General features: G+C 39.3%; 1 protein-coding gene across 3 annotated transcripts in view; it reads right to left on the bottom strand.

The window, feature by feature from the left end:
• The window catches only part of tfec (transcription factor EC), a 44350-nt gene that overhangs the window by 10357 nt on the left and 8612 nt on the right, over positions 1-25381 (bottom strand). The window contains exon 1 of one of the 3 annotated variants that reach the window (XM_070853693.1): positions 1458-1575. The exons of the other annotated variants lie outside the window; for them this stretch is intronic. Within the exon in view, the coding sequence (XP_070709794.1) occupies positions 1458-1514 (57 nt within the window). The 5' untranslated portion in view covers positions 1515-1575. Of the gene's footprint in view, positions 1-1457; positions 1576-25381 lie in introns of those variants that run through there. 3 annotated transcript variants of the gene reach the window in all.

The following is a 25381-nucleotide window of genomic DNA, read 5'->3' on the forward strand; positions in this document are numbered from 1 at the left end:
ACAACAATTGAGACAGTGTTTGTGGTTACTGGTCGAGAAGAGGTCACAGGTTCACTTTCCATTTACACACATTTCCACAGTTTCTCCTAGCATGCAAACCTATGGCGGATTATGTCAGCTAAAATTCCCAATTTCGTGATATCAAAGCGATGATATCAGTAATTTTGATACCACCATTTCATGCTACAAACATTTTAATATATGCCTTTGATTACTTCATTATGTTTCCTAAGGCTTGATTGATAAAATAATATTTGTCCGTACTGCATTTGTACGTCATGTCCTTCAATTAAAAGATATTAACTTGACTGTCCTTAGGTGATCTCCCTAACTTCATTATCCTCATTAGAGACATTTAAACCACAAAAGAAAAGATGTCACAACCAGTCAACGCCCTCATTCCACACACACAGCCAATTTCCTTCTTTCTTTCTCAATCAAACTTCTCCTAACTCTTTCACTAACATAATTTCGAGGGCTCTTAACTACACATGGATGCAGCAACTTAATCAAATCCAACATATACTCTGCTATGCTCCACTTTGAAGTCACATCACACTTGTTTTCCAACAATTATATAAAATATGTATCTAATTCATGCAAGCAAGTGCACATAGTTGCAACTCTAACTAAAGCATTTCACAGAAGAAACAGTTGTGTTTATTATCAAAATCACAAATGCTCCACTAAAAGACAAAAACACATCTTTAGATTACAACCCCCACACCCACACTCACTGCCAAATCTTATAGTCCAGATTTCTTCAGCCTATTTGTGAGATTCATTTAATAGTGCCGTGAATTACCTCTGAGTTAAATGGTGTAATTCTTAAGTCCCACTGAAACGCTGCTCTCACAATGCCATTGCAACTGACAATCTCACAGGTGTTTCTTCTAAATGAAAAGCTCTTGCCTAACTCACTTTCAGTCTTGCCCAAGTTCTCCTTTCACTTCAAAAAAATCCAGAAACTTATGAAACACTGGGTGATGGTGACAACAAGCAGCTGTACAAATTATGGACAAAACCTAGTAGGATGCTTGGATTCATTTCTGTAAAACGCTGTATTTTACAACATATTGACACACTTTGGGAACGCAGAATAGCAGTGGTTGAATATCTTTTCCCCATCTTGAATCTACAAAGAAAGTGGAACAAAAAGCCTTCTCAGACATGGTAACTGTATTTTTGCTGAGCCTGCTAACCAGTAAATAGCTGTAACCACACACCCTAGATTGTGAAATGTGAGGGAAGATAAGACTGGGGTGGCAAACTGATCACAAAATTTGCATTCCACGGTGGCTGTACAGTTATTCTGGTTGGAAGTGCATGCCTTTTATAAAGTACAGACAATCTATCTTGCATGCAAACACAAACAAATGCACACAGCTAGACACATGCACTTCTTTATCTCTTCTACTACCGATTTCCCCGGCGTGTTGTTGAGTCGCTCCCCCTACCTGCAGAAGTTGGATCTCTGTCAAGGTGATGACTTTGACCACACAACAACGACTCATGGCTCCCAGAGTGGCAGCGTCTCCCACCACAGGAGCTGCAAATTCTTACAGAAGAACAAGAGCTGTCACGGCTACGGCTGTGTCTCACCGCGACAGTGGGAGAAGAGGAAGAAGAGGAGAGGTGCTGCAGCCTCCTTCCTGAGCGTTTGCAGAAATATCGGAAAGGAAGACATGACACATCAGCCTTTTTGGGAGCTGCACGGGCCATTTCCTCTGTGTGTGTGTGTGTGTGTGTGTGTGTGTGTGTGTGTGTGTGTGTGTGTGTGTGTGTGTGTGTGTGTGTGTGTGTGTGTGTGTGTGTGTGTGTGTGTGTGTGTGTGTGTGTGTGTGTGTGTGTGTGTGTGTTCGTACGTGTGTGTTTTTGGTCAGAGAAAGGCCTGACAGAGGCAGAAATACAGATGACAGTAAGGGGGGTTGGAGTGTGTCTGTGCAGGGGTAATAAGTTGACAGAATGTGTGTTCCTGCTTGTGGATCACCACACTTTCCTGCCTTCAGAACATCCAGCCTAGTTCAGCACATTCTCCCAGGTTATCTTCATGACACTCACTTCCCGTGGACGGCTTTTTAACCAGCACCAGAAGTACATTCACGGATTCAACCAGGGAAACGCACAAAAAATGTAATCTGTGTATGTGTGCAAATATTCTAAAACATAGATGTACACTCACACAAAGTTGTTATCATGTCCCAGTCACTGTCAGGCCACATCAAAGGCCATTGCAGGCCTTCCCAGAGTGGCTCTCAGAGAATTCCTGAACGCAGCAAAACTGAACGGGGGTCAGTGCAAATCCTCCCCGTAGTCAAAACTTTTAGATAAGAACCTTTTAAATACAAGAAAGTTGAGACTTTAAAATCCCACCAAGCTATTTAAACTCTTCATGTTGTTTCAGTTATGTTTGTCTTTTAATTATGCTCACCTGCAAAATGTTAGCATTTGAGCACAGAACACAGCTACACTACTTTTGTTTTTCCTCATTGTGACTGAGGGTGGATTTGAGAGTTTTATACTATCTTACGTTATAATTATTGCAAACATTAACTGCGGGTTTAATGTATTTTGATACACTTCATAATAAACACATCAGAACTTAAATTGAGGACACTGAATGTAACAAGGCAAATCGAATTATATTGATTCACTTAAATCACGTCGGTACAGCTTATGTGTTTAAAGAACAATTGTGACACTTATGTGCACAATAAGCTCATGTCTTGTCTCAGATGTTAAATTGCAATTTGCCTCACGTGTGTCAGTGGTGGATGATTTCATTAGGCCTCAATAGAGAATTGCTGTCTCGATACTGTCTGTACAGTAAAAGCGAGATTTCACTAGAACCAAGCAGATTAATAGCCGGTCTAGTGTCAGTCAGCTACATGGGTGCTATGTCTAATTCTGCTATTTGATGGTCAGCAGGGAAAATATTCTTCATGTCTGCTGTTACGGTCTTTCTGAGAGTGTGCTTATCCATGCGTGTGTTGCACATCATACACATCACGTTGTTTTGTATTCTTACAACTTTACCATTACCCACGTGTATATTTGTCTGCTTCTTGTTTATTTGATGTCCGCCGTGTGTACGCAGTCTATCAGATCTAGCCAAATTCCTGCCTGGCCATTTTTGGCTCATCTTGGGGCAAGCCACAAGTGCTCACCTTTGTTAGTCCCCCTGCATGGCATGTTTTAAACATCAGGGACTTCCTGTAAGAGTTGGCCTGCTTCTGAGACAACACTTCAAAGTGCAGCTCCCACATCTGAGGACTGTTTTATCCTGCTAGAAAAGGAATGCATAATGGACACGGCACCACTGCACTTTTAATGATTCTCATATGAATTAAATATTACACCCATTTTAACTGGATTACACATGAAACTGTGTGTGTGTGTGTGTGTGTGTGTGTGTGTGTGTGTGTGTGAGAGAGAGACAGAGAGAGTGTGTGTGTGTGTGTGAGTGCTTGTTACCTTGATGAAATATTGAATTTATGAAAATGGTCTGCCTCCACAGTGGTGTAAAAATAATTAAAATTTATATGTAAAAGTAAAGATAAAGATAAAAAATGGTTTAGGCATCCAATGGAGTTTCTCATTGTAAACAAACATGACTTTACTGATTTACCTCAACTTTTCTTAACAGAGATTTTAAAGGTATCTACTACTGTTGTTCATTTTTTGTTCCTTTGAAACCAATATTTATATCAACGTGAAGTTTTTATATGTATTGCTATTCTTGAGTATTGAGCGTGTTTGTGCTGGTAACACATACAATACAATAAATATGGTATCTTTTAAGTAGTAAATGTTTAAAAAGAAAGCAAATGCAAAGTCCCTCAAACTGTATGGTAGGCTACTAGTAAGCTAAACATTCTTTATCAGTTCTTTGGTATTTAGTTTCATTTCATGGCAACCAATCAGCCAGAGGGGGCAGAACCATGTTGGCATATTGTGTTACTGATTAGAAAACAAGTTCATTTTTAGCAAGGTGTAGTTTAAGTTATTGACAGCTTTATTCATAAAACATAGTAATGTAAAGGTTATGAAGGAAAAAAAGTGATATGCATTAGTACACGTATCCTAAAAAACATACTAAGGTACTTGTTACTGACTCATTTACTTCCACTGTTACAAATAACAAATATTATGCCACAACAGTTTCAGTCAACTGAGAGACTTCAGAAAGCTGAGAGAGAGAGAGGGAGGAGAAAGATGAGGAGGATGGAGTGCAGCCTGTCCTTACAGTCAGTGCAAAGGAGATGTAATTAGTCAAAATGGAATAATACAATTTTTGCAGCTAAATCAGTTAGAGCACTTTATTCTGTGTGAGCACTGAAAAGGAGCTTGTTCACCGGAACACCTGATAGTCTGTAGAACCTCTACACACATGCACTTAGAAATGGTCTGTCCTTATGTATAATCTTGGATGTATACAATTATAAAAACAATTCAGCAGGCACGTTTACATGAATAAGGCAAATATATGATATATGGTAAGTCAGCTTAGCCACCTAATTACAGTATGCTCGATCACATTCTGCTGTCCTCTTCCGTGCCCACAATATTTTTGGTGGGACAGCTTTAAAGCTGCGAGATTTTTGTCATCATAAATGTGTAAAGGTGCATGTAATTCTTTAACTTAAGTTAGAATATCAAATCACCAAATTTGCATTCATGGTGATACAGACAAGTAAACAAGCTAAGGTAAATGGGGCCTAGTCTTAACTCCAAGCCAGAGGAGCAAAGCTCCTGAACAACACAGAGCTGAGGATTGTGGGTAAACTGCTGTGTAGTGGTTGTGGTCCTGAAAGGGGCACTTCATCCTTGACCCTCACTGTCCAGCGAGCTAGAAAAGGATAGGCCAGTGCTTAGCGTTGCCTCTCCGAATGATGTCAGAAAGCTGTACTGTAGACAACTTTAATCTCTTGCTTTGGCAGACAGTGAAAAGAATCCCCGGTGGGCTCCAACTATAACTACGAAGATGAAGTCTTATTAAAATTATGCACATGATTGATTGCGAGACAGCCCCACCTCACCAAAGTAAAGCGCTTTCAAGCCTGGGCAACAGTCTAAAGACAAAATGCTCAGTACGATCAGAAAGAAAACCACTTTAAACTCTCAAAAGGAGCTCATGACCTTTGACTCTATGTACTTTACCAATTTCATGTGTTAACAACAAAGCCCCTTTAAAAAGAATGCATGCCAAATGCAGTCTAAATACCCTTAGTGTTCACACCAGCTGAATGATGTGAGGGTTACACATGCAAAGCAGCTTTTACGGATCTATTTTCTTGCACTAATTCAATCTATTTTGTAGTCATTCATGTACAGAATATAATATGATATAGGTGTAATGTCAAAAAATGTGCTCGCATAAAACCGTTCTCTTACGTAATCTGATCTTCTATATTTGTAGCTAACTGCAACGATGGGATAATTTTATTAGATCAGAATAGAGTGCAATTTCCTTTGTTTCGAATGTTTCCTAAAAATTTCTGTCTAGATCACAGACATTAATAAATCCATCTTGACAGTGAAAAGAAGAAGACGAGATCAAAGGAGTTAAAAAAAGAAGAACAGGTCACAGGCCAGTTTGCGTAGCATGAAAGGACAGGAAATACCACTATGGCATGAAATATATTAAAATTCTGAAAAAAGTAAGCAAAAGGTTTAAATGCTGATCTTGTTAATCACCAGCACCATAAAACTCAGAATGCTAAAAAATAAGAAATGTGATGTAAGGCCAAGAAGACCGTAAATCCAGCTAATGCATGGTTCCACTGTTTTAACTCTTTGTCCCATTTGCAAACATTTAGAAGAGTAAATGTTTCAAGTCAGTAAAATACCTGTGTTACACTGTTTGAGCTATTTAGTCTTATTATGGTTATTTCTCTAACATTCAGAGCAATTAAGGCCTATGCAGTCAAAAACCGTGAGTCCAACTGCTCTTTCACGAAACATTCCTCTGATGATGATGTAAAAAGGACTGATAAAGCTGCTTTCATCTTTTACCTGTGTCCCCATAGTACTAGTCTATAGTACTAGTAATAGTCTGTGTTATTACTTAATAACTAATGTACATAATGTACTAAAAAAAGTTATTTTCATAAAATAATTTCACTTTGTTGTCCAGACTGAAGCCGAGGACGTTGACGTGAATTAGTGGTCAAGATAGACTCAATAAAAGAGAGGACGTGGCCAAAAATACCCAATAATGTAATATTGTCTGGGATAAGAGAGATTCTCAAAGAAAAAAACAGGGAATTAATCAACCCAAAAACAAGATGATTTAGTCCGGGGTAACCTGTTAGAGACTGCTGACGTTAGGCTCTAGTACCGTGAATCAATATAAATTTATTAGATAACATGGTGTAACAAATAAGTGGATCATTGCTGACGTCTGAATACATCAGAAATAACACACTGCAAGCTTACCGGCACATCACAGTTTAAATGTTTTGGATGATGCTGTTTCTTTTTCCAACATGCATATTCATTGTCAGTTTGTATTTCCCTTCTGTTGTGCAGTCGGGGTCGTCACCACGTCAAAACACTCCTCCTGACACATTTTCTTAGACTTTTAGAATAACTAAAGGTGGATCTGAAATCATTCACTTCACTGCTCACTAAACATTATGTACAAAATACTATGTAAAGTACCATTAAGTATAATAGTCCTCTGCTGGCAATTTCAGTCACTTTAGTCATTCCTTTCATCTGTGGAAGTGGTTTAATTGTTCCTTTTTGCCCTTTTTGGAACAGATAAAGGTGGTTTGCTCTCAGTTGGTAATTGTTAATTGTTCACTTAATTACAATGCATTGTGGGTTAAGCTGAGTCTGCTATCTATTTCAACCATTTGTCCATTTCTTAAAGCTAACTGTTTCTGCTTGACTTTTAATAGTCAGTGACCTAAGAGTGCATGTGTTCTTTAAAACTGTGTTCTGCTGAATTCAAAAGATTCAACAGAACACAGCTGAATAGAGTGAAGATCAAAATCTGAAATATTTCAGTGCAGCGTTTGTGTGGTGCGATATTGATCATTTCTGGTGCAACTTGTTACTAGATGATATATACTACTAGTAAATATGATCTGAAGGTACTGTCCAGAATGAAGCGAATGAAGACCATGGCAAGAAGTAATGATGATGGCAGACTCACTAAAAGAGTTTCATTAGAAACAGATTGATTACCCCCACCACGACACCCCTTCCCTTAACTTGATTGTGGGACATACAATAATGCAAGAGCTGTTTAATGAGAGCAGAGTAACAAATCAACTTTGACCTTACCTGAACAAATAATCTATGTTTACATGCTGTGGATAAAAAGCTGTTTGTTAGCTCTGTTCGGATACGAGGCTGGAAGTTTCCATCTCACACATACGGGACCATGATTGGCTTCCAAACAAGGTCCAATGTCACAAAATCCTCTTGAATGTAAGGATGTTAAACTGAGATTTAAGGTGAGCACAGAGACGCCTGGCCTGACTGAAGCGGAGGACATGGCAAGAATTAGTGGTCAAGACAGACTCAGTAACAGAGATGAAGTAGCCAAAAATATCCACTAATGTAATATTGTCAGGGAGAAGAAAGATTCTCAAAAGGGGGGAGGGGCAACAAAACCTATTAGAGACTGCTCAAGTTAGGCCATAAGTCAATATAAATATATTAGCTAACATGATGTAACAAGTAAGTAGATTATTGTTGACGTCTGAGGATATCTGAAATAATACAGTGGAAAAGTGATCTACCAGAAATTCATAGTCACATTGTATTGAATGATCCAATGAATGAGAATTGAATCTGGCATAGTTCTATTGTGTTTTACACTAAAAGAAGCTTTAATCATCTATTAACAGAGACAAGTCAACAGTACCTGGAGTGTTTCCCCTCATTTCTGATGTTTTAAGTTGTTGCACTGTTCCTTTTTACCACGAAGGTAGTTGGTCTCAACTGTTTATCCTTATGCTAACCTTTAATCCATTCCTTGTAGCTAACTGTTCAGACTTCTGTGTTTGCTTCCTGAATAGTCACTCATGCACTCGCAACCACAACATGTAGGGTTCAGTTTCCTTTTTTTTTTTTAAATGAACTGAGCTGCTGCACAGCCAGCGGTGAATCGTGGGAATCACAACACTACAGTTTAGCCTCAGTGTACAGTGGATAGTGAATCTGAGACATGAAGAGTGAGTTGTTGAGTGAGTGTGTTCTTTAGAACTTACTTATCTCTGCACCAATCTTGAGAGAGAGTTGTTTTTGATTTAAACTCAAGTAATAGAATAGAGTGAAGATCAAAATCAGAAATATTTCAGTGCAGCTCCACTGACCTTTGAAGCTTAACATGGGATCAAAAAGAGGATGCTACTCTCTAACCAATGTAAAGTGCATTTGTGGGCTAAATTTGCAAGCCACTGTTCAAAAGCTTTTGGTGGAAATGTATTGATCCCCCCCCTCCCCCCCAAACCCCACCCTTAACTTGATTGTGGGAAATTAAATAATGCAATAGCTTTTTAATGAGAACTAAGCAGAAAATCAAATCAACTCTGACCTTGCCAGCAATAATAATGTATGGTTTGTGCTGTGGACAAAGAGATGTTTGTTTGCTCCGCTCGGCTATCTTTGTGCCCCTGCCGTTTGAACGAGGGAGCTTGTGTGACGAAGGGAGGTAGTGCTCCTCTTCTCTTCACAGCAAAGCATGAGAGGAAGACCCAAGACTGGAAGTGAGACGTTAGGGCCAGAAGAGCTCAGGCTCTCTCTGATCAGCTTTTATACTGATCTGCAGCCAGATCATGTTGCTGTGACATCATTCTTATCTATTTGCGTGAATCTCTCTCTCAGGCAATATTATGATGATTTGTAATAATGTTGTTGTCCTTTTTCTGGCTGCTCCCTTCCGGGGTCGCCACAGCGGATGATCCGCTTGTAGATTTTGGCATTAGTTTTTTACACCGGATGCCCTTCCTGACGCAACCCTCGCCCATTTTTGGTAGCCGGGACTGGGAGGGAGTAGAACCCAGGTTCCCCAGGCCAATGGCATGCGCAATTATCCACTGCGCTACCGGCCAGACAACAATGATTTGTAATAATAATTTTCCCAAATTTTAACACCAAATGGATGGCTAATGCATATTCTCTAGTTCTCTAAATTCAAAGAGCAACTTGCAGCCATTTACTGAGAACATGGTGAAAAAGTAAACTTGCATATAAACTCTGTGACAATGCATCTTCGTGCCCAAATCAGCGTAGTATCGAGCACATGAATCTTCTTTTTTTTTTTCTTTTTTGTTAATAGAATCAATATCAATTTTTCTTCAAAATGTATTTTCCGGTTCCTTTATTGGATCATGTTACTCTGCCAGCCGCCCTCTCTCATCACTCCAATTGCTAGTCTCTGGTAAATTGAGTAATTAGCTTTGCCTGAGTTCAATTTATTTTCTCCATCATTTAGTCACTGCCAGTTCCAAGTGTGTTACTGCCAGTTTCTGCCACTGCCAATGCCTCCTACCATGTGCCTTCTCCGATACACATGCCAGCCACTTCTTTTCACAAAGTATGATTCACAAAGTATGATTCAACAAAACTAAGCAGCTGCACCAACCAAGTCAGAACTGGTCCCTCACAAGCTTTATACTTCAGACTTGAATACAAGCTTTATACTTCAGACTTGGATAAAGCGTCTACACGTTCTTACAACTCCATCTGTTTTCTTTCCATCTTTGAATTTAATTTTTTTTCCAGGACAATGCACATTGATTAAAATCACTGTCATTGTGATAGTGTTAGCCAAAAGGCTAATTTTCAACTGTTTTCCCTTGGCCAGAAGTTGAGTAAGCCATAAAAATAAAAAAAACACACAAGTAAAATAAGGATAAGACATGAAATTGTATATCTGATCGTAAGAGTGAAAACCTCTGTGTAAATCAACCAACAGCCCCTTCTCATCCTAACCTTAACTAAGTGTTTTCATTACCAAAACCTAACAACACAGAGGATGACAGCCCAGAATACCAAGGAAAAACGGCCACATTGGATGATTAAACTTTATTATGACCTGGTGTAGAAATCCTGCGCTTCGAGTGCTCCTCCATGCACCCCCATCTCCTCCCTCAGTGTCAGGAAAATGACCATAATCCTTTTAACAGTCAGTTGACATGCCATTCACGCATCTCTTTTAAAAATCCACTGCAGACGTGATTTAAAACATAAAAATACTCAGCTTTGAATAATTATTTGTGTCTGATTTATTTTTTCCTGAAAAAACTACCACTCCGTATCCCTCATTGAAAAATTCAGAACATATGAAAATGCAACTGCTGGTCACATGACGTCTCCTGCTTCACTGAAGAGTCCACTCTCACGAACACTGGAGGTTTCAGGGTATCCATCTCACACTTGTGTGATTTAAGCTGAGCACAGAGAAACTTTTTTACCCCTTCAGCAGATGAATGTGAAAACAGCCTTCTAATATCAAACTCTGCACAGATCATTCTGCACAGAGAAGGTCAAACATCCAAGAGAAGTTTTTTTTTTTTACTTAAATATGCTCATTTAAATTCACCAAATTACAATTTAGAAAAGGTTTTTATTTTTAAATCTTTGCAGAGCAGATGTTTTTTGACTGAGTCTCTCTGAATGCAGCTCACTCTCCTCTGCTCCCACCAGTGTCAATGTTCAAGCATGCGTTGCATTTATCCTACTTATGTGTTGATAATGCATGCATGAACTACAACAAATGTGGCTTTACTGGGTTTTTTTTTTCCTGCTGTCTGTGAAGTCTTCACAATGACAGATCTCATCAGTGAACTAAAAATTACCATGAAACTTAGTTGTAATTCTGTAATTAAAAATCATGTCTGATCACTTTCATCTCGGTATATCTTAGCAACACGATTCAAGCTGTGCACATAGAAATGTGCTCAATCTGAAACAGTGCAAATGCATTAAGGATTAAAGGACCTCGTTCATGGTTGTGCATGTTTTAGCCCATTTATGGACCCTTCATAAATACACACTGTATATACTTTACATTACATTTTCTGAAGCATACCAAAGGTGTTTAGATTGATTTCCCACCTTCTAAACAGTCATTGGTCTCATTTCATTTCTGCATCTACCTACATTATCCGTCTATTGACATTAAATTATGCTATCTTTATGGAGTAATGTGTTTGTGAGCAGAAACTGTTTTAATATATTCATGACAATATTAATTAATGCAAAAAACATATTTTTCTTGTGTTTTCTTATGCTCTAAGGACAAGCAATATAGTGTTATATGATGGAGGGATGGGTGGAAGGATGGAGGGATATTGCAGCTTTTGATTGTAATTTACTGAAATCTTGGACCTCAGAGTGCCCTTGAACTCACCACCAAGAATTTTCAAAATACAGCCAGTCCATTCACTTATCTGCAGTACAACATGAAGTAACTTGATGCCTCTGAAGTAACTACTGATGTGTATTGAAACCATTGGCTACATGAAATCAGCGTTTTTTCGTCCTCTGAACCATTCACAGGTCATGAGTGCATTTTCTGCTTAGGAAAGACTTAAAGCAAGTCCCACCAAAGCAAATGATCTTGATTTATCTTTCCACTGTTTTCCCTTTTCTTTCCTTTGCTCTCTCTCTCCCTCTATCCTCATCTCACTCCCTCATACCTCTTCATCTATATCAGGCTCTCTCTCTCTCTCCATCTCTGGTTATGTTAATGATCTGATGTGCAGGCAGAGAAGGCACCTGTGCGAGGCTAACGTGAGATGACACCAATCGTTTCATCACAATGGGGAGCCCCGGAGACCAAAAGGCTCACTTAAAAGGCGTATTTCAGAGTATTAATTGCTTGACATGGCTCACCCAGGTATGGGAACCCTTTCCTATGGCAATTAAAGGACTAGTAGAGAGAAAGAATTGTGCTGCGGTCGGCCAAGGGGATGGCTGAAATATTTCAGAGGGTGTAACAGGCTGCAAGGTATTTCTCTCAAAATCACGTGTCCGTGAGCAGACAAAGTTACGGTGATTGAGTTAGCCGCCACCCCCACCCCTCGCCCTTTCATGGTGTGTCTGGTTCTGTGCGTGAGTGGGAGTAAGTTCACATGACATGGGGTTTCTGCCAGGACCTGGAGTTTTGTTATCACACAACTCAGGTAGCCTGTAGTATGATACCAGGTAGTGGCATTAAATGGGTTAACTGTGAATGCATAACACAATCTGAATACATAAATTCATGTGTGCTGTTATAAAAGCAAAATATTGCTGAATTTTCTACTGTGTGCATCATTAAAATTTAATGTTTGTACTTTTAATGCTCTCACAGCCTTTTCATGAATCTGTTTTGTTTTTATCTAACAGAGTATTTTATGTTTTTCCATAAATTTAGGGAATTCCACAAATCATCACTGTTCTGTGAAAAAAAGCATCTCCTAAAGCCCTGTTGTCTGCTGTGTGGCACTGCATTTTTAAGGTAATCCAATGGGTTTTTAAATGGTTTATGTCACATACAAAATTAGAAATTTCACAGCCCATAATCACCAAATTTGGAGATAAGTGGTTTTTCATGGACAAAACGCCATCTGACATACACATAATGTTTATAATGATACATAGAATCGCATTTCATTTTAAAAGTTAAAACAATTTTGAAACTGTATCACATTAGTAGAATTATTACTACAAGAGAACTTAATTTCCAAGAGCACGTACCCATACAGAGAGTTGGCGAATGCTCTAATAACTACACTAATTTTCTCTCTGTTCCTTACGTCATCAGTCGTGGTGCCGCCGCTACTTTTTATAATCTAGCTGTATTTCTGTCAGACTTGTGGGAGAGTGATGTGCTTTGATTCTGTTTGTTTTATAGCTATCAAGGACCCTCTTTATCTAAAGCATACAAACAGGCACATGACACAAACATGTTGGAAATTTGATTTGAAGTCACAGAAATACAGTTGAAGGTCTGTATATTTAAATTATTATGTTTGAAAATGATTTGATTATGCTGCATTTTATGGGGTAACCATTGCTGTCTTGCTGTGAGCATTCAAATTATTTAGCAATTTTCATAGTATGCTGCAATATTATCATTTTAGCAACTCTGAGACCTTAGTACATTCAGTGCATTCAGTATCACATCAGCAGACAATAAGACTCAGTTTACCTCTGAGAGCGTTATGGCAGCAGTAGGTGTGTCAGTTTCACTTACCTGTCCGTACCAGTTATATTCCAGCATCGTGACGACACTTGTAGCGTTCACAAACACCCGTGATGAAAAACTATACTTGTTACTTCTTACACAATTAAAAAAAAAAATCTTGACAATCGCGGCCTGCTGCTCTCTTCTCTACCCAACTCTACAACTCTTAGTTTTCCCTGTGTGGAATTGATGTCGTCAGGACTTTGGGGGGCCAGGCGAAAGCTAAGCCATTACACACATTTTTGTACACATGCACTAGCAAGCATACACACACTCACTCACACACACCCCTGACTCTCCTGTTGAATTTTGGCACTCCCAGGGCTTACGACCTGTTGATAATGAACCTGAACCCATTATTTTGAGTCAATGAATTGAAAGAAATAGGGCAAAGAATGAAAGCCACAGGGCCAATTAACGGCATTCTTTGATGTATTACCCTCGCTCGCCACTCAACCAGACCGCTCTGCGCCTTTTGTCTTTATCCCCTCTGTTATTCATTAATTATTCTGAGCGGGGTCAGAGTTCGTGTGGCTAATTGTGCAGACAGTCTCTCTTTGAGGATGGCAAAAGATTCGCCCAACACTGACACTCCCCCTGACTGTGCCCAGCCACCTTGAATTATGCCAATTATTCCAATTCTTTGATTTTTTTTCCTCCCACTCTGTGTTCTATCATTGTACTAAGCTGCGTCTCTTTTTTCCCCTCCCTCCTGACTTTTCATAGCTTAGTCTCCATCATTGGAATCTCTCTCTCACACACGCACACTCACACACTCAGGCAAATACATAGTATTTTGCGAGGATCTTTGACATATGGGGTGAACTCAGGACAGTTAAGGTCGTCTCAGGCTAAACTCCAGCTGATTATAACTTACAGACATCAGGCCACTTCTTTACATTGTAATTTACCATTTCACTCAACATTTGTACACTTTTACCTACGAACGAAATTTTATAACGATGCTACTAAAACCATTAAGAATAAATAACCATGTATTGTACTGTACTTCATTGCACTGCGCTTTGATCCGCCAGTTTTCTAGCCCTTGTCTAGAGCCTTCCTCGACCGATCGAGATGAACGTGTGCACTATTTCTGTGAGCTGACAGGGATGGAAAGAGTAATTTACTGAAGTTAAAAATAAAAATGTACTTATAAAAAGTACTCACAATGTTATATGATAGAACTATTAAATTAAGGCACACCTTTAGGCTAAGTCCTTTAACATATCAGTGTATCAACAGGCCTTCCATGATTGTGAACCACACCACAGAGCACTTGTGTCCAAACCACCAATAAGTTTCTTTTCTGTAGATGCATATTTGTAGCTGGTGCAGACAACTTATTGTCAATTAGAAACATACAACCACCTTTTCAGTGCAGCCTCTCAAGAATTAAACAAAAAAGACAAAAAAACTCAGAGAAATACACTAAGCTGATCAACAACAAATAAAGAGAGCTACATTGGGACGGGTGCAGCAACATTAGGCCACAGAAATTAAATAACTGCCATTTAAATCACCAAGGCATCCTACCCAGATGATGTATAGACAATATAAACCACAGTTTTTACATCAATATTGCTGCCATATTGGACCGGGCTTGTAAATACATACGAGCTGCGTTTCTTTCCGGATAAAGTAACAGTGAACACTTTACATTTCTCAAATGATTCTTCATGGAGGACGGGAAAAAACTTTTGAAATGTAAATGTCATGGTGCTTTATATCTGGAAAAACCATCAGCTCCCCCGTTTACTTGTATGTGTTTACAGGCCAGTCTTGCCTGATCCAATATGGTGGCAACGCCGACGTACGACGCAGCAGCCAATGCAGCGTCTATGGTTGTACTCACCTGTATCAACAACATTCACACAAGTTTGTATAACACAAAGTCCTCAGCTACCTGCCCTACTTCTCATTGTTAAAGCATTACCAGTCCACTCAACCTCACGGTCCCCCTGCACTCCTCAACACTGTTAATCATTGTGAGATGCTCTGTAGTCACAAAGACCTTGTACAACCCACCGAAGGTTAAGTTCTAAACTCAACATCACTGAAGTCACTTGAGGGATCAATGGTGACCATGTTAGCATTTAGTATTTAACCAGACCCAGCTTTTAGGTCACACACCTTCGTGGGTCTGTGTGATTTGGGTCACTTAGCCTGCTCGCCAGGTGCTGCATTAAGCCAATGATTGATTAAGGTAGATGCAAGCATTTTTACCTAGGCACAATCCAAGGTACAATAATGCCAACAATACCCCATTATGACGTCATCTTTAATCTTATTGCATTATTGTGCACTTTTGTACTGTTCACAAACCGTTAGGCCTGTCCCAGGTGCAACTCCATGACATTTGATCTCTGAAGGTACACAGTCAACATGTGGAGTAGTACGAGTAAAATTACAGATTGTTAGTATACAAAAAACAACTTTGTTACTGTAATGAGTGTAAATGTAATTAGTTACTTCCACACTTGTGAATTGGCAATTTCATTTAGTTCTGCTATGTCATGTAAATTTGGAAAAATTTAATTTCATAAAAAATATATAAAAAAGAAAAAAAATATATTTTTTTTAATTATTAGTAATTATACTATTTTGCTAATCACAGCTAAGGTAGTAATAGTTTAAGTAACTTTTTGGTTTGGTTTGGTTTATTAAAAAACTGGCCCTCAAACTGAATGAAGTCTTGTTTCCAAAGTTCCCATAACTTGTGCCTCTGAATCTTTCACAGTCTGAGCCACTTTTAACGGGCCATTGGAAACGCATTACTTAGTTTAGGATGAAGATGAGCAACTGTGAGTTGTACCACTATTTTCTACATTTTTACAAAATATCTTGCACTAATCTTTAATATGGGAATAGATGCGGGATATACAACATATGGCCTTTTGATTTAGCTTATACCATGGTCTGGGTGAATACTCAATTCTAGTTGGCTGCAGGGTATCCATTAAAAAGTGTTGGACACTTACTAAGTAGTTCCAGTGAAACTGTTCTGAATTAATGTGCTGGCTACATTAAATGAGTACGCATAGCAACAAAGACACAGTCTGTTTACAATTTATTGCAACACGTTAACAAGCTAACTTATTTCCAACAGTGAGTGTAGTCCTTCAGTGCCTCACCCTCTGAACATTGCAGGGTGGCGACCGTAACGCACAGGCTGCAGGAAATACACTGCCCCTTTGAACTCACTGAGACTTTGTATCACATCATCTCTCACTGATCGTGCCTTTGAACAGTTAGTCAGCACACAGTGATCGACGCTCATGGGAGCCAGCCCCAATTTGCTTGTGTTCTGGGGCTTCAAAATCTATTGGAAAATTTGGGCTACAATCCTGTAGTGTGAACTCTGCATCAACGCTCATCTCGCATCCCACATTCAAGTCTCTGTTTCAGGATGCTACTGACAGTAACGCTACACATGGCCCATCATTAGTGGGTGAAAATCTTGATATTGATTTGGGGACTGACATGGCTGGTTAGCCAGCTGATGCTGTGGTTAAACACACTGTCAAATTACATTTGCTGTTTGCAAACATAAACACTGATATTGACTTTAAATCTTGCTATCATAGCATTAGATTAAAATATTAATTGATGGCCTTATTTTTTCTTTCTTTGGCAAGTGATCATGATATAAGTGGGATAACGCTGTTCAATGTATCCATAATCAGGAATTAACAGACTTTGCCACATGTTGGACGTTTCTCTGCCTCCACATCCTCCATTAATTCCTGATAATGGGCACCTTGTCTGGCGTTATGCCTTACATTTACTGTATAAATTCTTCTTATTTTGGTTTTGTTCTTTCCTTTTACTTTCTGCTGAAAGGATCTGGTATATTATTACTAAGAACTATTTGTGCAGTCTGCCTCTGCAGAAAAAATAACTTGACATTTACAAAGGATTCCATGAAAATAGAGGCAACAAAGACAATGCCATTCTGCAAGTGATATCTGAAGAAAAGGGGAAATGTAATCAGATTAGGAAATGTCTATGAAGGCAAACCATCTTTAACGTGATTAGGAGAATAGACAGCATGTAATTGTTTAATTATCTGTCAAGACATTTCTAATTCCCTTCATCTGATCCACGAACGTGCACAGTTTTATCAAAATTCTATTGTTTTTAAAAGGTCTTTGAAAGCAGGGTCCACAGCATACTACACTGTAAAAAATGGGGGTTTTATGGGGTACAGCATTGACTGGTTTGTGATTCAAAGATCAATATTGTTTGCAAGATCTCAAGTTTCTGTAAAAAAAAAGTGATTTCTATAAGGAATAATTAGAGGAAATAACAGTACTTGGCCATTTCTTAGACCTTTCTCTGTCTTAATTATTGCTTCTGCAATAACTGTATATATGTAGACTGAGGATAATTGATAAATAAATTGTGATAATTAGACTAGACTAAATAACCAGACCTGTAGCTATAGATCTGTGGATCAGTGTTCAAACAAGTAAAATTAACATCAAATATGGTAATAGCTGTAGTCTTGGAGTGCTTAGAAGTAATAGATATATACGATAAGGATGAGAAAGATTTACAGACAAAAACCAAGTAAAACTAACAATAATCAAAACGTAAATAATCTACATTTTGGTCAAAAGCCTAAGGCTAAAACTAAAACAATATCAGGTGTCAAAATGAAAACATCTCAGTAAATCAGCATCATGCAGTAATAAAACTATTATTTATCTGTTAACTCAGTGCTATTACTTTACTAAACTACTAACTTAGATTACATCTGCTTTATCACTTCCAGTTAGATGTTAACTGTCTCGTCAGTCCCTTAAGGCCATGTAAGATCACCGAAAGCTAACCTTTTGTCTCTCAAGTCCTTTTGGATGTGTTTTCTTCAAAGGAGTCCCATGCCATACCTCTGGTGATGGGCAGCCTTGAAAGGCTGGGTCCTCAGGCCATGTCTGTGTCTCTGACGCCACTGGCTAAACACTGTGTCCCACTCTGACCTCCTTAATTTGCTGTGTGTGAGTGCATGAAGCTTTGCCTATCACCGCTACTGATCTTGTCTTTCAGCAGGGGACAAAGGCGAATATGTTAACAAAGGGTCCTGATAAGATCATGTTGTAGCCACAAGCCAAAAACACGAAGGATTCAATGAGGTGACAAGCTTTTCGATTTTTTTTGAAGGCCTAGCCTGCTGTTTCTTACTGTCGTTTGGCCTGAGGCTGTTTCACTGTAGACCCTTATCTTGTGGTTGCTCTCTTACCAGGAAGTTTTTGATGCAAGAGTGTATCCTAGTATAAATAATAGGAAAGTCATGAAGACAAAAGTGCTGACTTACTGTGTAAACATACCAACTCTTTCCCTTTCAAACCTAGTCTTGTTTGAAAGCCTCTTCCTAAAGTAGATTCACAATGAAGATTTCTTTGAAAAAACACACATTACCTTTGATTTGCTCAATGGGATGTAATATAATATTCCTCTATTTTGACTCTACAAAATCCACTGCACGTGCTGACATTCAGATGACTTTTCCATAGTAAGATCGGTTTCCCTAATGCTTTTAAACCACATAATTCTCTTCATTTCCTCTGGCTCTTTGCAGAATGTTGTTCTATAACAGTTTACTGTGATGTAACAGCTCAGTTGCGTGACTGTATCCATGCATACAGTACACGCCAGCGCAAAAGCACACGAAACACATGAATGTGATACTTTGCCACAAAATCTTTCTTTTTTGATCAAGGATCCAAGGATGAACACAGTTTATTCCACATGGATCACAAACACAAACATACAGACACCCACACACAAACACATCAGGGGTTCCTGAATACCAATTATGTTGTTCTTGTTCCCCCCCACTGAGCTTATCTAGCCTCTGGGGAGACCTCCATCCCACTCCCTCTCTCATACAGATCCCCAAACCCAGCAGGAAGCCTCTACTGGTCCCAACACACAGTCCTTGCTTACGTACTCCCTTACGGATACTGTCTACTTCCCAAGTCACACACTAACACTACTACTCACTACACATTGTACCTTTTTTGCCCCCTTTTGAATCCTATTAGTGCGTGAACTTAGTTTAACTGAAAAAGACTGTCGACTTCACTCAATTAGGCTTAATAGGATTAGGTTGCTGGTATGGGCCTGAAGGTTTAAATAGGAATGGAATTTTGGCAGACACCTGCTCCATCCACTGCATTAATCTTATAAAGGCTATGGAGTATGCAGGGGCCCCGGTGACGCCCAGGGTTGAACGGTTGGATGAATGGCTGTATTAGGTGCATGGGCTTCAGCCCTTGTGGCATCAGTACCGGAGGAAGTGTGGCCGAATAGTGAAAGAGGGCATGATTGAATCAGAGGGTTGAACGTACAGTCGGTAACTACAACTGCCATACTGCATGTTGCTGACCAACGTCTGTATGTCTGGTTAGAAAGTAAGGCAAGTATGGGCTCCGATAGCTGGTTCCATTTTGGATCCAGCTCCCCATCAGCAAATGCCCACATTCGAATAGGCTCCTGTCAAACTTTTAATCTCTCCTAGGAAAGATTATGTTGCTCTCCAAAGAGCAATAGAAAACATAAAAGTAGCGGCGTCTCTTTTTTTTTCAGATATTTTCTTTGGCAAGTCAAATGTTGCTATCGTGGGTTTACAGACAAATTACAATAGATCAGAATAGAATAGATCAACTGCAGCTAATTAATGTTAATTCAATAACAGTTAAAATCAATAATTTAGCTGTTAAATGGGTAATGTGCTGCCACAGCTTCTAATTGAATGTGTGAAACATTATATGATACTTTACAACCATAATAACTTGTTAGCAAACCACTAGAAATGTAAACCCATTCTTGTTTGGGATGGTGGTCGAGGAGAAGAAAGATGTAAATGTGAAGACACGGGGATACATAAGAATGGGAGTAAAGAATAGAGGGCCTGATTAAGCCTATGCTGTTAAGATAATGACTAACAGCGTTAATACCCTGAGAACAATGGCAGTTTACCATGTCACTGATTTCGCTTTATTGTTTGATCTTATCCACACAAAGCTAATCATCTGAACACTTATCCCATCCACCTATGTAAGATATGAAGAAACATTTTATCTTCATACGACGCACTAATGCAAATGAATATTATCCTGCTGTTAACTGATGCAGGAATTAAGAGTTCTCCCGATGGGGGGGGGGGGTCCAGGTAGCAATCATTAGTCCTCACTGACAGCATTTATACCAATCAAAAAGGGAATGATATAGATAACGGAGCATAATTTGGTCATGTTAAGACAGACGACAGCAGCCCTCCTCATTCATTTTAATGGAACCAATACATTGGCTTAGTGGGAATACTAACGTCTCTACGTTAGTACGGCTCAAGTCGTCCAGCATAAAAACGGAAGCTGGCTCAACGTTTGCTGTAACACAAAGCAGCATTATCCACCAAGGCACTGCCTTCACCAATCAAATATGAAAATACAAGTCTGCCAGGCAATCTACTTTTCAGAGCTGCAAAATTCTACCTAATCTCCTAAAAATTAAGTTTATGTCATAAGAAATTATTTTCCCAATTAGTTATTTTTCCCAATTTGTGATGTCATAAAGTATAATTCCAGTTTGAGTGGCATCAATAGCAAGACCAAGCTTGGGTAATAAGCAAAAATGAAATGAAATATGTTCAAATGAAAACGTATTACTGTGGAAATAGCCTTAGTCAATGCCACGTGTATGTTTCCATATTTCTTATGGTAACAAAGAGTGTGTAGTGTAGTCAATCCTCTACGTTAGTAATCACCATTCTTCCCAGGGGTGTCACACCAAGTCTCATACCAGCACCTCACAATGTCTTTCCCGGAGGTCTCTCCATGTCTCTGGATGCTGTGAATAGCAATCTTGGTGGCCCTGAAACCCCCCGCCGCCCCACCTTGAGGGATTATGATATGTTTTATCCAGAAGTGGCCTGTGTTTTTGTTCTGTGTGTCAATTATCAGGACAGTCCAATGGCTTGATCTCTGCTGTTGTGAGAACAGTCGGCGTAGGAGGAGGTCAAGGGTGAGCTGGAGGGGCGGTGATGTGTGTGTGTGTGTGTGTGTATATGTGTGTGTTGTTAGGAGGGAGTTATGTTCGGTGTAAGACACTAAAGAATTGAACATTAAACATTTGGAGGCCTATTCTGTCTAATCCTATTAGTGTCTTAGATAACCCTGCCATATCAGAAGGGGTCAGGGGAAAGACCTCTGTGGAAAATCTCCAAAAGAGAGCAATTTCGTCACCCAATCATGTAAAAAAGATGAAATTCCTGTCAACATCAAATGGCGGTTATAATGATGCCTAAATGTTATTTTGTTGAGGGGAAGAATGATATATTCATTGCTGCTGATGTAAAATAAGATCTGTAAGTATCAGGCCAGGCTCCATACATCCACTTGATAATGACATAAAAAAACATTTGTGTTAATAGAGCAGTGATAGCATCACTTTTCCACTTGGAAATTCACTACTTAGAAAGAACTTGAAATTTTTTGGTCATAAAAATGTGTGTTTCACCCCCATAGTATTTCCACAGAACTTCAGAGAGATCATTCGTGCCAGACAAAACATGAATGTTGGAGCACCATGGTGCCTCTGATCTATCAGTGAGTATAAGTGAGTGAGTATATTTTAAACATGCTAAAGACGCTTCCAGCCAAGCATGGTGAAAAAGCCCTCTTCATTAGCTTTCTCACAACAGGACATTTCTTAAATATAGTTCTGCCTTTAGAGGAGTGAACTGAAGAAAAACAGTGAGACTGTTGTCCCTTTAAAGGCTAATTGTCTCAGGTCACATAGAAAACACAATTTAAGTCAGAGGCTTCATTTGATTAGCTAATTTCATTTACAGTGTGCTGTAAATCAGACTGCTAGTTGAGCGTGCAGAAAGGGTAAAAAATCAGGTTTAGTGCAGCCAGCCTGTGAAAAAAATGGCCCAAAACTATTAGCTGCTGTGTAATAACTAGCATTTTTAGATAGATCTAATTTGACTGTCTCACGATAACTACTGATGATGAATGAGAGGTTCATGGTCACATTGTAAAGTGGAAATGGATTGTAATTATAAGCATAACGAAAACAGCACTGAGCTAATCTGTCATGTGTTTCATCGTACAATGGATACAGTATAGAAAACGTGTATGAAAAGGAAAATTGCATCAGTATTTTTACCAGCGTTGGATGGTATTATTCTCCCCTTGTTACTTTTTATGTTTGTTAATTCAATTTTTTGACAGTAAATGTCTAATTTATTATTTGATTTATGTTCATATGTAATATAGGGGGCTCTCTGTTCTGACCACCTTGGTTACTAAGGGTTACTCAGGGTTACTAAGTTGCAAAAAGGTTGACATGCCTATAGATTATTATGTTTGGGGAAGTGATCAACACATGAAGATCCACTAAGTGCTGAACTGATATACCATATACGGAATGAACCTTAATTGCATCCAGTCGCTGGTGATAACGTGTGCTTTTCATTGACATCTTTAATGTTTCCTGCACATTTATTCCACCGATCTAAATCAATACCGGATTTCTGTCCGTCTCCATCCCTCCATTCATTTGTCCTTACATTCAGTCCAGCGGGCAAACAGCAGTCCAGCCAGCCCAGGCGCTAAGCCAGTCCAGATGGGTGGTCCAAACCAATCCCCCTCTACTCTCCCATGCTTTGGCTTGCTAGTGTACCTGCCGCCCTGACACCCTCCCTTTTCTCTGTGCCGTCTCACTGTCTCACACATTCGTTTAGTTTCTTCTCCTCTCTTCCTTCCCACAATTCCTGGCCAAGCCTTTCCCTTTTCCTTGGGCTTGTCTACTCTGCCACTGCCAACTTTTCCTCCTGAAATGTTTTTATTTTTCGTCCTATGTTCTTTACTCCATTTCCTTAGTATCTCAGTTGTATGTTTTTTCCCACCCTGTGTATCATTGGTAGAGCTAGATGGCATAATCCAAAAGCTGACCTCAGGTGTCAGGTGTCAGGTTTTGTTTTTGACCAACATCTGCTGGATCCACTAGGGTGCTCTCCATCAAATCCCTAAAAGTCTTACTGGTCATAATGGAGGCGTGGCTGGCCTCATGGAGGGGCTGCGAAAGGGTTTTCAAATGTTGATTGGTCATTTTATCACACTTTGAAATCTACAATCACACATTCTCCATTTGTGCAAAATGATGGGTCTTCACAGTTGAATGGTATTTTATTTTAAGATTGAATTGAGTGTGTTCACACAGGCTGCACTCCACCACACTCCACTGCATTTGTCTTTGATTATCGCCCGAGCTTGTACAAGCCGGACGGCTGAAATGTGGAAATCTTTGCATGGCTTCATTCATCACCCAACGACACACTAAAGTTATGTGTCTGTTTCCACCGTGACTCACAGGCTCTGCCATGGGTATTATACAAACAGACCATGAGTTGTAGTGTTACTCACAACAGTATTTTCAGGACAAAACCACATATGGATTTGGAACATAGTGCTGGCCTAACACCACCCTGTCTGTGTGATTTAATACAGTAGATTGAGAATATTGTATATTTGTATCATAAAGAACCTACAGAGTGTATAGCCACAATTTTACATGAAAGAAGTATAAAAAAAACCCCAAAAAAGACATATTAGGAGATCAGTGAAACCGTAATACTAACCCTACACCTTAAATTGCACAAATCCCAAAAGTAATGCATAGAAAATGCTCATCATCTGAAGAAAACCTCCTAAAGTCCTAAATTAGACTCCAGTGATCTGGTCGAACCCCTGGGTTTTATATGGTGCAAAGTATTGGAAGATGGTGGTGGTGGAAAAGGTTTTGAAAATGCATACAAACAGTTAAACTGTATTTTTACTGGCTTCTAATTAGTTGTTTCGTTTCTAGTTACTGAAAATTGCCACATTTAAGCTATTCTGACATTGTTGCAACATGTTTACACCCCCCCTGCAGACATCCAGACTATTTGTAAAAAGGAAATCAGTTTGTTTGATCAAATATAAACTAAATACACATTTTCAGGAAGTTGATAACATTGGTATTTTAATGTTCATTTGTTGCCAAGAAAGTTAGCAAATATTCAGCTAAGTAGATGTTTTTCTTAACAGCACCACGGAAGTAATTCCGTTCTTTTTTATTTGGGGAAGCAAACTTACCCCTCTTCACCTTTACCTGCATCTCACCAGCCTGTGTTCCTCAGTCAGTGAAGAGGAAAGCCTGTACCTTAAGGCAGTCATCGACTCACAAACACCCATGCGGATTTGCACATGCAGATAAACACATCACACACCAGAGCAACTTTAGCACATGAAAGGCCTCCTACAGAAGTGAGAAACATACTGCAACAAAGCTTTGAAGTCTATCAGTCATCTATATAATGTAGGAATGTTTTCTGTTCCTCCTCCTCTAATAGTCTGATTCATATCTCCCTTCCAGAAATTCCCTCCCTAAAGACCAAGAGACAACTGCAGCCAATCTGGGAGTCATTTGGTTCCTTTCACAATAGGCCCCAATGCATCCAAAACATCCAAAATTCAGCCTCACTTTTGCATCAAAGCAAAGCAGGAAAATAGATCATATAATTCAAAATCCCAAATGAGGTCTGCAATCTTTGTGCAATCTCAAAAAAAGAAATTGCACGCATATGCAAAAGCACATGAATACACACAGTATGCGTACACTGGATAGCATACAGTTAGCAGATGCCAGTTATGGCACTTTGTATAAGGTTTTTAGTAGCGAGGACAATGGTGCTACAATCCCCAGAGACAGAATTCCAAAGAAATGACCCCTAAAACACAGAGTTCATTCAAATGGCTCCCGACATATGTGAACAACGGCAATATAAATGGTCACAATCAGGCTAGTATGTGTCATCGGCAGATGGTTACACACGTACTGTAAGCACACAAATGTTTTGCCACTGAAAGCTGAATCTGGGTGCAGACTATTTTAGATCAGCAGCCGTTTCATTAACTTTTTTTTTTCCCAAATGCCTCTGAACGGCTTTGCTGAGCAGACTAAGTGGTACTGTTTACATAGAGCAGGAGGACTCACATTGATGGTAGATCTTTAAATGGATGTTTGCATTGTGATCACAGGTCTTTGTTTAGACACCACATGGATTTAATGGAAAGAGATTTGGTTTGACTGGTTTATGGCCAAATACCTGCAACTCTAATCACGTTCACCAGCCTC

Source organism: Pempheris klunzingeri, chromosome 22, assembly GCF_042242105.1.
Source record: "Pempheris klunzingeri isolate RE-2024b chromosome 22, fPemKlu1.hap1, whole genome shotgun sequence".
NCBI lineage: Eukaryota > Metazoa > Chordata > Actinopteri > Acropomatiformes > Pempheridae > Pempheris > Pempheris klunzingeri.